Source organism: Sycon ciliatum, chromosome 5 (genome assembly GCF_964019385.1).
Source record: "Sycon ciliatum chromosome 5, ocSycCili1.1, whole genome shotgun sequence".
Taxonomy (NCBI): Eukaryota; Metazoa; Porifera; class Calcarea; order Leucosolenida; family Sycettidae; genus Sycon; species Sycon ciliatum.
In genome coordinates this window covers 14,496,575-14,508,787 of record NC_088647.1, presented here as the reverse complement: position 1 = coordinate 14,508,787, position 12,213 = coordinate 14,496,575, and the positions used below count along the sequence as shown (strand labels likewise).

The following is a 12,213-nucleotide window of genomic DNA, read 5'->3' as shown; positions in this document are numbered from 1 at the left end:
ATGCACTGGAAATGATAGTCAGCTGGAAATCGGATCCATTGTCAAACATGGCATTTGCTACTGTTGCATGTAGTCAACGAGCAATTGCGTAGGGTACTGCTGCAGCTTTGAAGGTCTCCAGAGTTGTGCTGGAGCGGAAGTCTCCAGGTAATCTGTTCCATTTACCTGTAGCGTTGAAGGCGTACCTCGACTTGCCAGCGTTTGTTCTTGCAACTGGAAGACTGAGTCCGTCCTGCTGCTGAAGGCGGGTTTCTCTGGTCATTTGTGGAGTCATTAGTTCTGTGACTGACTGCGATGTCTCACCGTGTAGGCTCTTCCACACAAGAGCTAAGGTGTTCTGCTTGAAGTGCTCTGACACCTGGAAAACTCCCAGCCGGCCAGGTCAGCAAAGGTTCAGCTGAGTGTCGCGTGGGCACACCGTAGACAGAGCGGACTGCTCGATTCAGCAGAATCTGCAGCCTCCTGGTCTCAGCACTCGACAGTGAGCCACTGAAAGAGGGCGAGGCGCATAGGGCGTCTGGCAGTACTACGGAGGTCACGTACCGTGCCCTTGCAGCTTCACTGAGGCAGCGGCGTGCGCGCCAGAGTGCTCCGATTTACTGAGCCATCTTGGCCGCCACTTTGTCAATGTGCTCCTTGAATGTCAAAGTGATGTCCACGGTCACTCCGAGATACTTGACTGAGGAGGCTTCTGGGAGGGGTGTTCTGTCGCAGGTGACTTTGATCGGTGGTGTTGGCTGTTTGCGTCCGGCATACACTGCTAGGAGATGACTCTTTGTCTCATTGAGAATGAGGCCACGTTGACGTAGCCAGTCACTGAGCTTTGTGACTGCTGTGGAGAGATTAGCTGAGATGACATCCGTTGACGTGTGGCTGAATTGAATCTCAATGTCGTCAGCAAATTGGATTGACTTTGCTGGCTCTACAACTGATCCGGGTATAGACACTGAACAGCAGGGGACCAAGCACTGAGCCCTGTGGAACACCACATGTACACGGCTTCGTGCCACTTTGGAGGGTGCCAAATCGGACATACTGCTGTCGGATGCTGAGATAGCTGGCAATCCATGACAATGCCCTGCCAGTTACGCCAACCTCAAACAGATCCTGTATCAGGACATGGTGACGCACTTTGTCGAAAGCTTTCGACATGTCCAGAAAAACTTCAGTAGTGTGTGTGTCTGTGTGTGTGCGCGTGTGTTCTTCATGCAGTCCAGAGATCGTGAGTTGCGTCTCCATCAGCGTGTGGACCACCTCTCCGCTAGCCCTTTCCCAAAGGTGCTCGCCCTTTTTTTCGCCCTTTTGGCCCTTTTTGGAAAAGCCCGTTTCTTTCGCCCTTTATTGCGTTTTTTTTTGGAGAATATCGTCCTTTTTGAGCTGAAAAAGTGCTAAAATCTGTTTTCTCATGCATGCGATCACAGTTTCCGAGTGCTCGATTGGTCTTGGCACGCCGCTTTTTTGGGGGGCAACAAGTTAGTGAAGCTTGTACCCGCGCGGTGTACACAATGCTGTAAAAGAGGGGTTTTGAACTTTACTTCCTGTTTTGCCTTTCGTGGACCCATAAATGGAAGAGTGCATATTCATTTCTCAGCTTGGCCTTTTGGGTTCATATCTGAACATGTAGCATGGCTATGCTTCACTGAAAAAAGAGCCCTTTTTGCCTGTTTTCACTGAAAAAAGAGCACTTTTTCAGCATATTTTGAGGGACGCGAAAAGCACTAAGTGCGAATTAAAAGAGCACCTTTGGGAAAGGGCTACTCTCCGCGCAGCTCCTAGGCCTCCGTGAGGAAGTTTGTTCCCTGCAGAAATCCGCCATTGTTCCCGACAAGGCCCCTGCACGATCTTCCCAGCACCAAGCCCAAGGCGACAAATCTCGTACCCGTACGAAACCTCGTAAGCGTCCTCCCGGATCCCCAGCTTGACCCAGCCGATGCAGATAATGGACAACAGTCAGGGCCTCTTGACCTCTTGCTCTGCACAGCACGAAATGCGTACCCGTACGGACGACCCCGGCTTGGTCGATCCTGAGCCTGTGCAATCAAACTGCGAGAAGAGCCAACCTATCCTGGCCGTCATCAAGGATGACAGTTGGAAATTAGTTGCCGCGGGCCCGCCAAGAAAGAAGCGATCGGTGTTCTTTGTGGGTAACTTGAGCCACGACTAGACTGCACGGTGGACAGCCTCACTGAGTTTGTGCACCGTAGGTCGGAAAGCGTGGGTCCGCCTGTCAAAGCCCACCAATGCAGCATACACACAGCCGAAAACGGGCAAGTGTCTACCAGGATATCAGTTGCTGCCACCTCCAAGCTGACAGTGACGTCAGCCAATTTCTGACCAAGGCCGCTCTACTGCAGGCCGTGGAGATTCCACACCTCCACAAATGCAAATGCAGCCAAAAGCATCAGCAGCAGCAAGAGCAGCAGCCACAACAAGAACAACAGCAGCAGCAGCAGCAACAACAACAACAACAACAACAACAACAACAACAACAACAACAACAACACCAGCAGCAGCAGTTGCCGCAGCAGCACCAGCAGTCGCCGCAGCAGCAGCACCAGTGGCCACCGCAGCAGCACCAGCAGTCGCCGCAGCAGCAGTAGCGGCAGTAGCACCAACCAGCTGGAAGCACAGCAGCATGATCAAGAGCAACAGCAACTTGGGATTGGCTCCACAATTATTAACGACTTCCTGAGTGCGAGTCGTGGCCTGTCCCCTGCCGCTGCCGGCACACCTGTAACCCCCCTTCACAGCCACAAACGTTCCTCTGCGGAACGGTCACCAGATTCGCTGTCGCAGGATGCAAAGCGAGCTGCCCAGCATAGTGCGCAGCCACCCCAGCAGGATACACAGACCCATGAGCCCACCACCCAATGTAGGCCATGCACCAACCCCAACAACGCCAACGGTCACAATGAAAACTACGGCCCCCTCACTCCATCTCCTGCTCACGAATGCATTCAGCATCTACAACAAAATGGATGAGCTTCAGCATACTCTGAAAAGCGAGCATGTAGACATCGCTGTTGTCACCGAGACCAAACTATCGCCCGACAAGGCTACAGTTGCGGAAGTCTCAATCCCTGGCTATTACCCCCCCCCCCTCCCCACACCCCCCCCCCCCCCCCCAATACGTCGAGACCGGACAGTGCAAGGTGGCGGAGTCGCCATATGGCTGAAAGAAGGGATGGCGTACAAACAACTGGACATCAACTCTGAGTGTGGAACTCTTTGGATCAGTTCTGCTGCACCGTCAGGCATGAATTCGGCATCTGTGCTGCCTACAGACCCGGGACGAGGGCAGACAGCGACTGCAGTATCTTCACCCAGCTGGAATCTGACATCGACAAAGCCCGGCAGTCCTGCTCACACATTATTGTGGCAGGGGACTTCAATGCCCACAACCGGGAATGGGTTGGAACCCCGCACACCTCGGCAGCTGGAGAAGCTACAGAAGACATGTGCTGTGTACATGGTCTCCGACAACACGTCACCTCAGCTACTCGTGGAAAAAACATCCTTGACCTCGTCATGTCGGATGTGCCTGGAACTGTATGTACCACCACCCAACCACCTCTTGGCGGATCAGACCATGCTGTTGTCATAGCCGACTTCCAGCTTACTGCATCTGTAGACCAACCCACCACTCGTACAGTATGGCGATACCAGCGGGCTGACTGGCCCCGCCTCTCTGCCTTCCTCCAGACTACTGACTGGGGCACAATAATTGGTGACGACCCAGACATATCATGTGAGCTTCTGACCATGCGAATCACTGGAGGGAATGCAGCGCTTTATACCATCCAAGGTCTTCAAGACCAGACCGCGGGACCCAATCTGGTGGACGCCAGAATGCTCTGCAGCAGTTGACAGAAAGCGCAATGCCTGGCGGAAATTCCGCGATGACCCCAGACATGGAGCGCTCAAGTGTACATACAAGCTAGCATGCCTTGACTCAACAAGATGTCTAGCAAGAGCCAAAGCCAGACATCTCGACCATGTCAAGCAACGGCTCCGGACGGGCAGCCTGCAGGACAGAGAGTGGTGGAGCATGATTAAACAAGTTGGAGGGCATGGCCGGAACAGCTCCATCCCAGTCCTGGTTAACCCCGATGGCATGGAATGCACCACAAGCCACGACAAGGCAAACGTCATTGGGAAGTACTTTGCCCAGAAGTGCAGCCTAGACGATGACTTTGCAGAACCGTCGGGGCCGTTCCCGCATGTCCGCTGGCGCACAGCAAATAGTGCCAAATACGCTTGCAACAGTCCACTTCCGCCAAGCCACCGTACGCCGGACACTCCGAGCCCTGAATCCAAGTAAAGCCACAGGGCCTGATGCTGTACCCGCTAGAGTGCTGAGAAAAAGTGCCGACTCTCTGGCCCTGCCCCTATCCAAGCTGTTTACCCTGTGCTTCTGCAGTGGTCATCAACCTGCCATGTGGAAAGTTGCCAACGTCGTACCGGTACACAAGAAAGGCCCCAAGTAGAACTCCAGAACCTACCGACCGATATCACTACTGCCCATAATGTCTAAGTGTATGGAGTCCATCGTGAGCCGCAGCCTGTCCAACTAACTTCCTGAAGAAGAATGACATCCTTTCTCACAGGCAGTTTGGCTTTCGCACTGGACTGGGAACGTCCGATCTGCTGATTGCTCTTCAGCATGAGTGGAGCCTTGCAGCTGCCGGTGGAGGCCTAGTCAAGGTCCTCGCAGTAGATATTGCCGGGGCCTTCGACAAGGTCTCGCACAACGGCGTCCTCCACAAGGCGGAGCGGTGCGGCATAAGCGACCCCCTCCTTGCCTGGCTCCGGAGTTACCTGACAGACCGCCACATCCGTGTCGTCATAGTCATAGGCGGCCAGTCTTCACCGACCCACCGAATCCAATCTAGCGTGCCGCAGGGTAGCATCCTCGGCCCCACCCTCTTCCTTCTGTACGTCAACGACGCAGAAGACCACCTGCCTGATGGGGCGAAGCTGGCTGTATACGCCGACGACACAACTCTCTACAAGTGCATCACCACACGAGTCAGACTGGCAGAAGAGGCAGCAATCTTCCAGCAGGCAGTGGACTCACTGGCAGCAAGGGGAAGCAGGTGGCGGATCAAGTTCGAGACCACAAAGTCGCAGGCATGGACCATCAGCCACCACCGCTCGCCAATTCCCCGAACGCAATACGCTTCCAAGGAGAAGTCGTGCCAGAAGTAGAGGAGCTCAAGCTTCTTGGCGTCACTTTCGACAGGCAGCTGGCACTCCGCAGCCATATCCGACAGCTTGCAGTACGCGGAGCCCAGCGGCTCGGCTTCCTCCGTAAGGCGTCGGCTGTGCTAGACCCAAAGCACCGGGCAATCGTGTACCTTGGCTTTGTCCGGCTTGTGTTAGAGTATGGCATGCTGGTGTGGATGAGCGCAGCCCCTACCACCTTGGCCCGCCTCACTGTCATGAATCCAGCGCAGTACCCTACACATAATTGGATAGTGCCCTGCACATAATTGGAGATGGATCATACCTTCCGAGCCTCGACATTCGACGTGCCGTAGCAGGGCTCTGCTTCCTGTACAAGCTGCACTTTGTGGAGGGTCCGGAAATGGTGAAAGCCATTCTGCCACCACCAGCAGCCGCACCGCAATGCCGCATGTCTACGCGCGAGACAACCAGATCTGCAGCACATCATCCATCACAACTCACCAGTATCCTTCCTCCTCAGTCACGAAACAACACAATCCGCTCATTTCCCCACTCCCTCATCGCAACGTGGAATCAGCTTCCACCTACCCTTCTGCAGTCTCCCCCTTCTCGCAGAGGTATGCACACCTTCAAGAAAAATGTCAACGACCTCTTGCGGCGCTGCAAGTGGGAGTGGGCCACAGACAGGTTATGATCTCTCCATCGCAGCCAACACACCAGCCTAATTATACTGACCGCACTCCAGCTCCCTTCTATCCCTCTTTGATCCCCTTTGCTCAGCCCTAATATGCGATTATCAGTTCTCTCCATCTTCCTACGGTGCACTGCTTTTACTATTGATATATCCTATCTCAAATTCTCCCCGTTATCATTTGCAAAGCCGGTGCTTCCCTCTTGCACATGTTTCATTTCTCCTATGCATCGGCGCACAGGAGTAGCGATGACTCCAAGACCTTTGGTCGGAGGAGTTACTTTTGCCCCGCCCCCACTTCCATCCAATATGCCACCGCCCCCGCTGTGCAGCATCTGATGGATCCGTGGTATTCAGTAAAAAAAATGCTAGATTTACATCCTACCGCATGGCTGACATCAAGAGTACATAACCCTCAAAGGGAATATGAAACCGTTACTCTTGCTGGCATACAGTACTGATAGGATCTATCTCATGCCATGCATACACGGTGTGCTCACGATGTAGGATGCCAGACTTAAAACTGACACCTGGTTGGCAGTGTCATATCCTGGTGGCAAGGAATTCCAGGTGACATAGGTGTGTGTGTGTGGGGGGGGGGGGTTTCGGGAATGAACACACACTATGTAACGGCACACACACACACACACACACACACACACACACACACACACACACACACACACACACACACACACACACACACACACACACATGCGCATACACAGTGCCCGTCAGTCATGTAAAATCAAGTTCCAAAGAACTATCTACTGTAAAAGGCATTATTCTAACTCTGGCACATATCTAACGATTTCCCAAAATTGACTAGTTTACGTATACCAAAGGTAACGATTCTCACTCATTCTCAACGCTCAATAGGACAGTATATGTATCGATTTCTGTATAACGATTTCTATTTTAACGACAGATTTCTCCTCGTTAAAGGGGAAGTTAAGGCAAAAATTAAAATTTCACCAGTTGTAGTCTTCGGGGTGCTGAGTCGAATGGTCGTGGTCCGAGGAAGCTGAGACGCTCCCTTCCTACTTGAATCCCAATCGAACTTGCGCACTTCCACCGAAACTGGGTGACTACGCCCAACTAGATGGGGATTTGTATGCAAAATGTCACTAAAAGCGCCATTTCGTTCTTATAAAAGCACGGATGACCGCGATTGGCCCATATGTTGTAGTCTTTTTGACGCTGAGTCGACTGGTTTTGGTCCGAAAAGGCTGCGATGCAGCGTTCCTCCTTTATTCCCAATCGAACATGGTTGAACAAGTGGTCACGTGCTCCTGGGTGCCCAAATCACCTGGTCACCACGCCAGCAGGCGACAACTTTCACACCAAGGTTCAACTCGAGTTCAACTCGAGTGACAGGACTGCACCCAAAAAAGGTCAAACAGGCTAGTAAGTTGTACCCTGCAGGCACGGTGACCAGGTGACTGGTGTACGCAGGAGCACGTGACCGCATGTTCAACCATGTTCGATTGGTAATAAAGGAGGAACGCTGCATCGCAGCCTTTTCGGACCAAAACTAATCGACTCAGCGTCCAAAAGACTACAACATATGGGCCAATCGCGGTCATCCGTGCTTTTATAAGAACGAAATGGCGCTTTTAGTGACATTTTGCATACAAATCCCCATCTAGTAGGGCGCAGTCACCCAGTTTCGGTGGAAGTCCGCGAGTTCGATTGGGATTCAAGTAGGAAGGGAGTGTCTCAGCTTCCTCGGACCACGACCATTCGACTCAGCACCCCGAAGATTACAACTGGTGAAATTTTAATTTTTGCCTTAACTTCCCCTTTAACTCGTTAGAGTTAGCACTTCGTTATGGCTTTTACAGTACTTGGTCTGTACTAGTACAGTCGTCCCTCTCTAATCCGGCACTTGTTTATCCGGAACCCTTGCCAACCGGCGCACTTTCTGACGAAACCGATTTTTTTCGTTCAATTCCTACATCTTAATCCGGCACTTGAATTCCGCCTCCGGCAATGACTTTTTGAAACGAATCGCTCAAACTGCACGTAGTTTGATTTCATAATCCGGCAGTCATAAATCGACTGTGCGTGTGTGTGCAAGAGTACGTATACATGTGAACATGTTCTCTGTTGTACTTTATCACTGTGTATATTCCTGGAGAAAAGTTGAGAATATAAAGCCGTGCACCAAATACTGGGGTCGACACGAAAAACCCTGCGTTTTGACGTATGATACATGCATGCAATTGGGTAGGGCCGGGTCAGAGGGCAGGCTTTCTTAATCCAGCACCCTCGTTAATCCAGCAGAAAATGCCGTAGCAAAAGGCGCCGGATTAGAGAGGGACGACTGTACTGGCATACAAGGCGTGATACTCACTGCATGCTATTTATACAAGGCATGATACTCAGTGCATGCATGATACTCACTGCATGCTATTTATACAGCTTATACTGTAATGTGCCCCCAAACTGCAGAACTAATCATTTATATACACCATCAATCGCCTTTGGTTTTGGGAACACTCATGAGCACACCACGTGGCATACAAACATGTGTGACTGTCATAAAATACAATGTGTGTGTGTGTGTGCGTGTGTGTATGTGTGTGTGTGTGTGTGTGTGTTATCACATCAGGTATGGTTCCAGAATCGCCGAGCGAAGCACCGCAAGGAGATGCGCAAGCAGAATAAGAATCCTGGCTCTCGCAAGTCCGGCGGCCAGGTGGAAAAGCAGGAGGACGATGAGGCCGATAGCCCTGAGATGGCAGGCGAGGAATTGGAACGTGCCAACGCAGGCTCCTCGCCATCCGTTGCCAGTCTCCAGTGCCAGGCATTGCCCTCAAACGAACAGTCGCCCGAGCAAGGTGTTCTGCCGACGCCCACGCAACAGCACCAGCAGCAGCAGCCGTCCATGCTTGAACTTAGTCACTATCAGTACGTTGCTCCCGGCAACCAGTTCTTCCATCGGGGTGCACTGACGTCGCCGATGACTCATCATCAAGTGCCATCCTTACCCCAGAGTGAAGCAGTAGCGCACCATCAAGTACAGGCAGCAGGGGCACACGTCACCGAGGTGCACGCCATCACTAGCCCGGTGGCGTCGGCACCCTCACCCACGCACTACGCCATGTCGGCGTTGCCGGGGGCGACGGGATGGACGGCGATGACATCACCAATGCAGCAGCACCCGCACACGCACCCGCACGCGCATCGGCAGGCGGAACCGACGGCAACCGACGTGGCTTACCTGCAGCGGCACGCCAGCACGCCGTCAATCGTGGCCTCTGACGGCTCCCTGGCGCGCTGTCCGTCCATGCCCATATTGCAGCACACGCCGAGCAGCCCCTTTGCGCCAACGGTCAGCCGACAAGCAGGACAAGCACCGTACGCGGCGCTCTATCACTCTACACCCACCACACCCATGGATCCCGGAGTGCAGACGCAGATGCGCTACTACCCGGAAGTGCAACACCAGAGGCAGCCAGGACAGTATCCATGATCACGCTGTGCCCGGTCGTGTAATTTTCTTGTCAAATCTAGGATGACGGGCAGGCTGACTATCCGGCTATGTTCGTCATCGTGCTAGTCAGTAGGTACCCACTGCAAACAATGCTTGTGCTGGCCCTGGTTCTTTCCTAACGCTCCGCCCCCACCCCTGCAAGAAAGTGTGCAACTCCTCCCGCACACCCTGCTGCCCCCAAAAAGTTGCATGATACGAATGACTCAGATGGTGAGCCCAAGGAAAAATTTGTAACATGGGAAATTGTGGGCACAAGTCATGCGATCGAGTCCATACAAATGACATCAACTTTAAAACTATCCGCCGTCGACCCTGCTGCTTGAACGACCCAACGGCCACCGGCATGTAACATCTGCCAACATGATGAACTAACGACAGAGGCCCGATAATAAGGTCTGGAAATGCCTGGTTACCCTGTCGTTTCACAGTTCCCATGAGAACACGCTGGGATTGCTTCTGCTGAATGACTTCCCCTTACCCCGGTTTCCACAGGAAACCAGTTTAGTGTAGCTCCGAAGTTCACGAGTCCCTGAATTAGATTCTTTCCTTCCTCTCTCGGTGTTTCCCTCTGCCTGTCTGTCTCTTTCGGTAGTACCAGGCTGGTCGCAAGTCCAGGTTGTCCTTAGTTACCCGTATTACTGTATTGTTATCAGCTCAAAGAAACTTTCCCTTCATCCGTGAGGAACGGAGCCCGAACAGAGACAGCACTGTTCTCTAAACAACACACATGCTGGACATAGTCTGTGCATTGTCCTCCACCTAGATTTAATTAGCAGTATCCCCGTTGTTTTAATTGTAGAAGGCCGGCAGGCATCACTGCACGCTCACTAGAAATCATTATCATGTCCTCAGCAGATCAGGCACGGAATCGGCGCTACATCTTTATTTTTTTATTTCTTGGAATCTATTGCCGCTTGTATTCTCTCTATTTAGTAATAGTCATTGTCGTCCGGTTGAAGGTCTATTTTATACCTGTGAGATCCTAGGAAACAGTCCCAGGAAGTGAACTGCCAGCGGAAAAGCGAAACAATCCAACCCTACCAGGACTCTAACCCGGACCTTGCTTGTCATGAGCAATGCTCTAACCATCTGAGCTATGGGACCAGGCCGAACCTATAAGGTGCTGACAAGCTTTTTCACACCAAAGGCAGGTCACAGCATCTGCCACGCATACCAATGGCACTTGGGTCTTTTTCTGTACCCCGTTTCAATAGATGCTAGGAAGTTTGATCTTCTCTTTCGTTATCTAGAGCCACCGATTTCACTATTTTCTTTTTCTACCTGTATATATTATATCCAAATAGACCTGAGATTGTATGTTTCCAATTGTTTCATACAATATTTTCAAGGCAAGTCACTGTCAGGCTGCTGTGTGCGGTGCTGTTTCTATGGTTTCAACTACTAGTACTTGCTGGTACCTCGTGCACACACACAACACACAACACGGACCGCTACTGTGACATCCAATCTAGCTGGACCTGTGGTTTTTTTGGGAAGGGAGGCTAAACCATCCAGACATATTTTATATCTACTTTGAAGTACTGAATGTGGTTTTTTAAAAGCGCTTATTGGATGATCCAGTTTGGTTTGAACGATATCGTGCAATTTTGTTTGACAACGTTGGCAACGTTTAGTCTCTCACCAGCTACATGTATATATTGCCCAGGTTTATTCAGCATACGTTTTTCGTCTTTTCTCTTTTTGTTCACCACTCATCCCCCCTTTTTTTCTAAACATTTACACTGATGTATATACATTGTTTATTTTTTTTATTTTTTTTTTATTTTTTGGTCCCATCAGCCTCTTCATATTTGTCCAGCTGCACTGTTGAGCTTCCGATGTAAAACAAAATTTAATAATAGTAATAATAATAATAATGCAAAAGTGCTTGTGTGTGCATGTGTGTGTGTGTGTGTGTGTGTGTGTGTGTGTGTGTGTGTGTGTGTGTGTGTGTGTATGTGTGTGTGCATGTATGTGTGTATGTGTGTGTGTGTGTGTGCATGTGTGTGTGTGTGTGTGTGTGTGTGTGTGTGTGTGTGCGCGCGCGCGCGTATTTTGTGTGTGTGTATATGTGTGTATGTGTATGCGTGTGTGCATGTGTGTTTATGTGTGTGTATGTGTGTGTATGTGTGTGTATATCTTTACTTATAAAGAAGAGGCACCTGTGACGTGTGTCTGTGTGTGTGTGTCACGCTCCTTATAAAGAAGAGGCACCTGTGAAGTGTGTTTTTGCGTCACGCTGAAGCGCTGCGGAGCAGCGCTGCGCGGAGCACGCGAAGCGTGCGAACAGTGTAGCACAGTGTAGCTAGCGGCCGCAGAAGCACTGAGCAAGCGAAGCGTGCGAATCGTGTAGCTAGCGGAAGCAGCCACAGAAGCACTGAGCACGCGGAGCGTTCGAATCGTGTAGCCACCACCACGTGCTGAGCACGCGAAGCGTGCGAACAGTGTAGGTGGTAGCGCTTATACTAAGTTATAGCAGACACGATCAGTACGAGTAGCAGTAGCAGCCGCGCGCAGAAGCACTGAGCACGCGAAGCCTGCGAATCATGTAGCCACCTAGCCTAGGCCATAGGCTTAGGCATAGGTCTAGGTAGCACTAGCAGCAGCCGCACAAGCGCTGCGGACCACGTGAACATGGTGAACCGTTCTCTGCAAATAGAAACATCTGCAACAAAAGGATACAAAAGATCTGCACTGACTGCACTCTGCATCTGATCTGCAGTGAAGAGCGCATCGCACTTTTGTTCGTAAGTTTATGAATTTTTTGAGCCGCTTCATCCGCCACCATGTACCAGGTGATGGACAACCCTGACCAGCCTCCCGAAGGCGTAACAGA

At 51.5% G+C, this 12,213-nt stretch overlaps 1 protein-coding gene across 2 annotated transcripts in view; it reads left to right on the top strand.

Moving 5' to 3' along the window:
* LOC135817736 (homeobox protein OTX2-like) overlaps positions 1-11,254 on the top strand; it is a 39,780-nt gene extending 28,526 nt beyond the window's left edge. For both annotated transcript variants that reach the window (XM_065330973.1, XM_065330974.1), the window contains exon 3: positions 8,493-11,254. In XM_065330973.1, the coding sequence (XP_065187045.1) occupies positions 8,493-9,356 (864 nt within the window). In that variant the 3' untranslated portion in view covers positions 9,357-11,254. The remainder of the gene's footprint in view (positions 1-8,492) is intronic.
* The last annotated feature ends 959 nt before the right edge of the window (positions 11,255-12,213 follow it).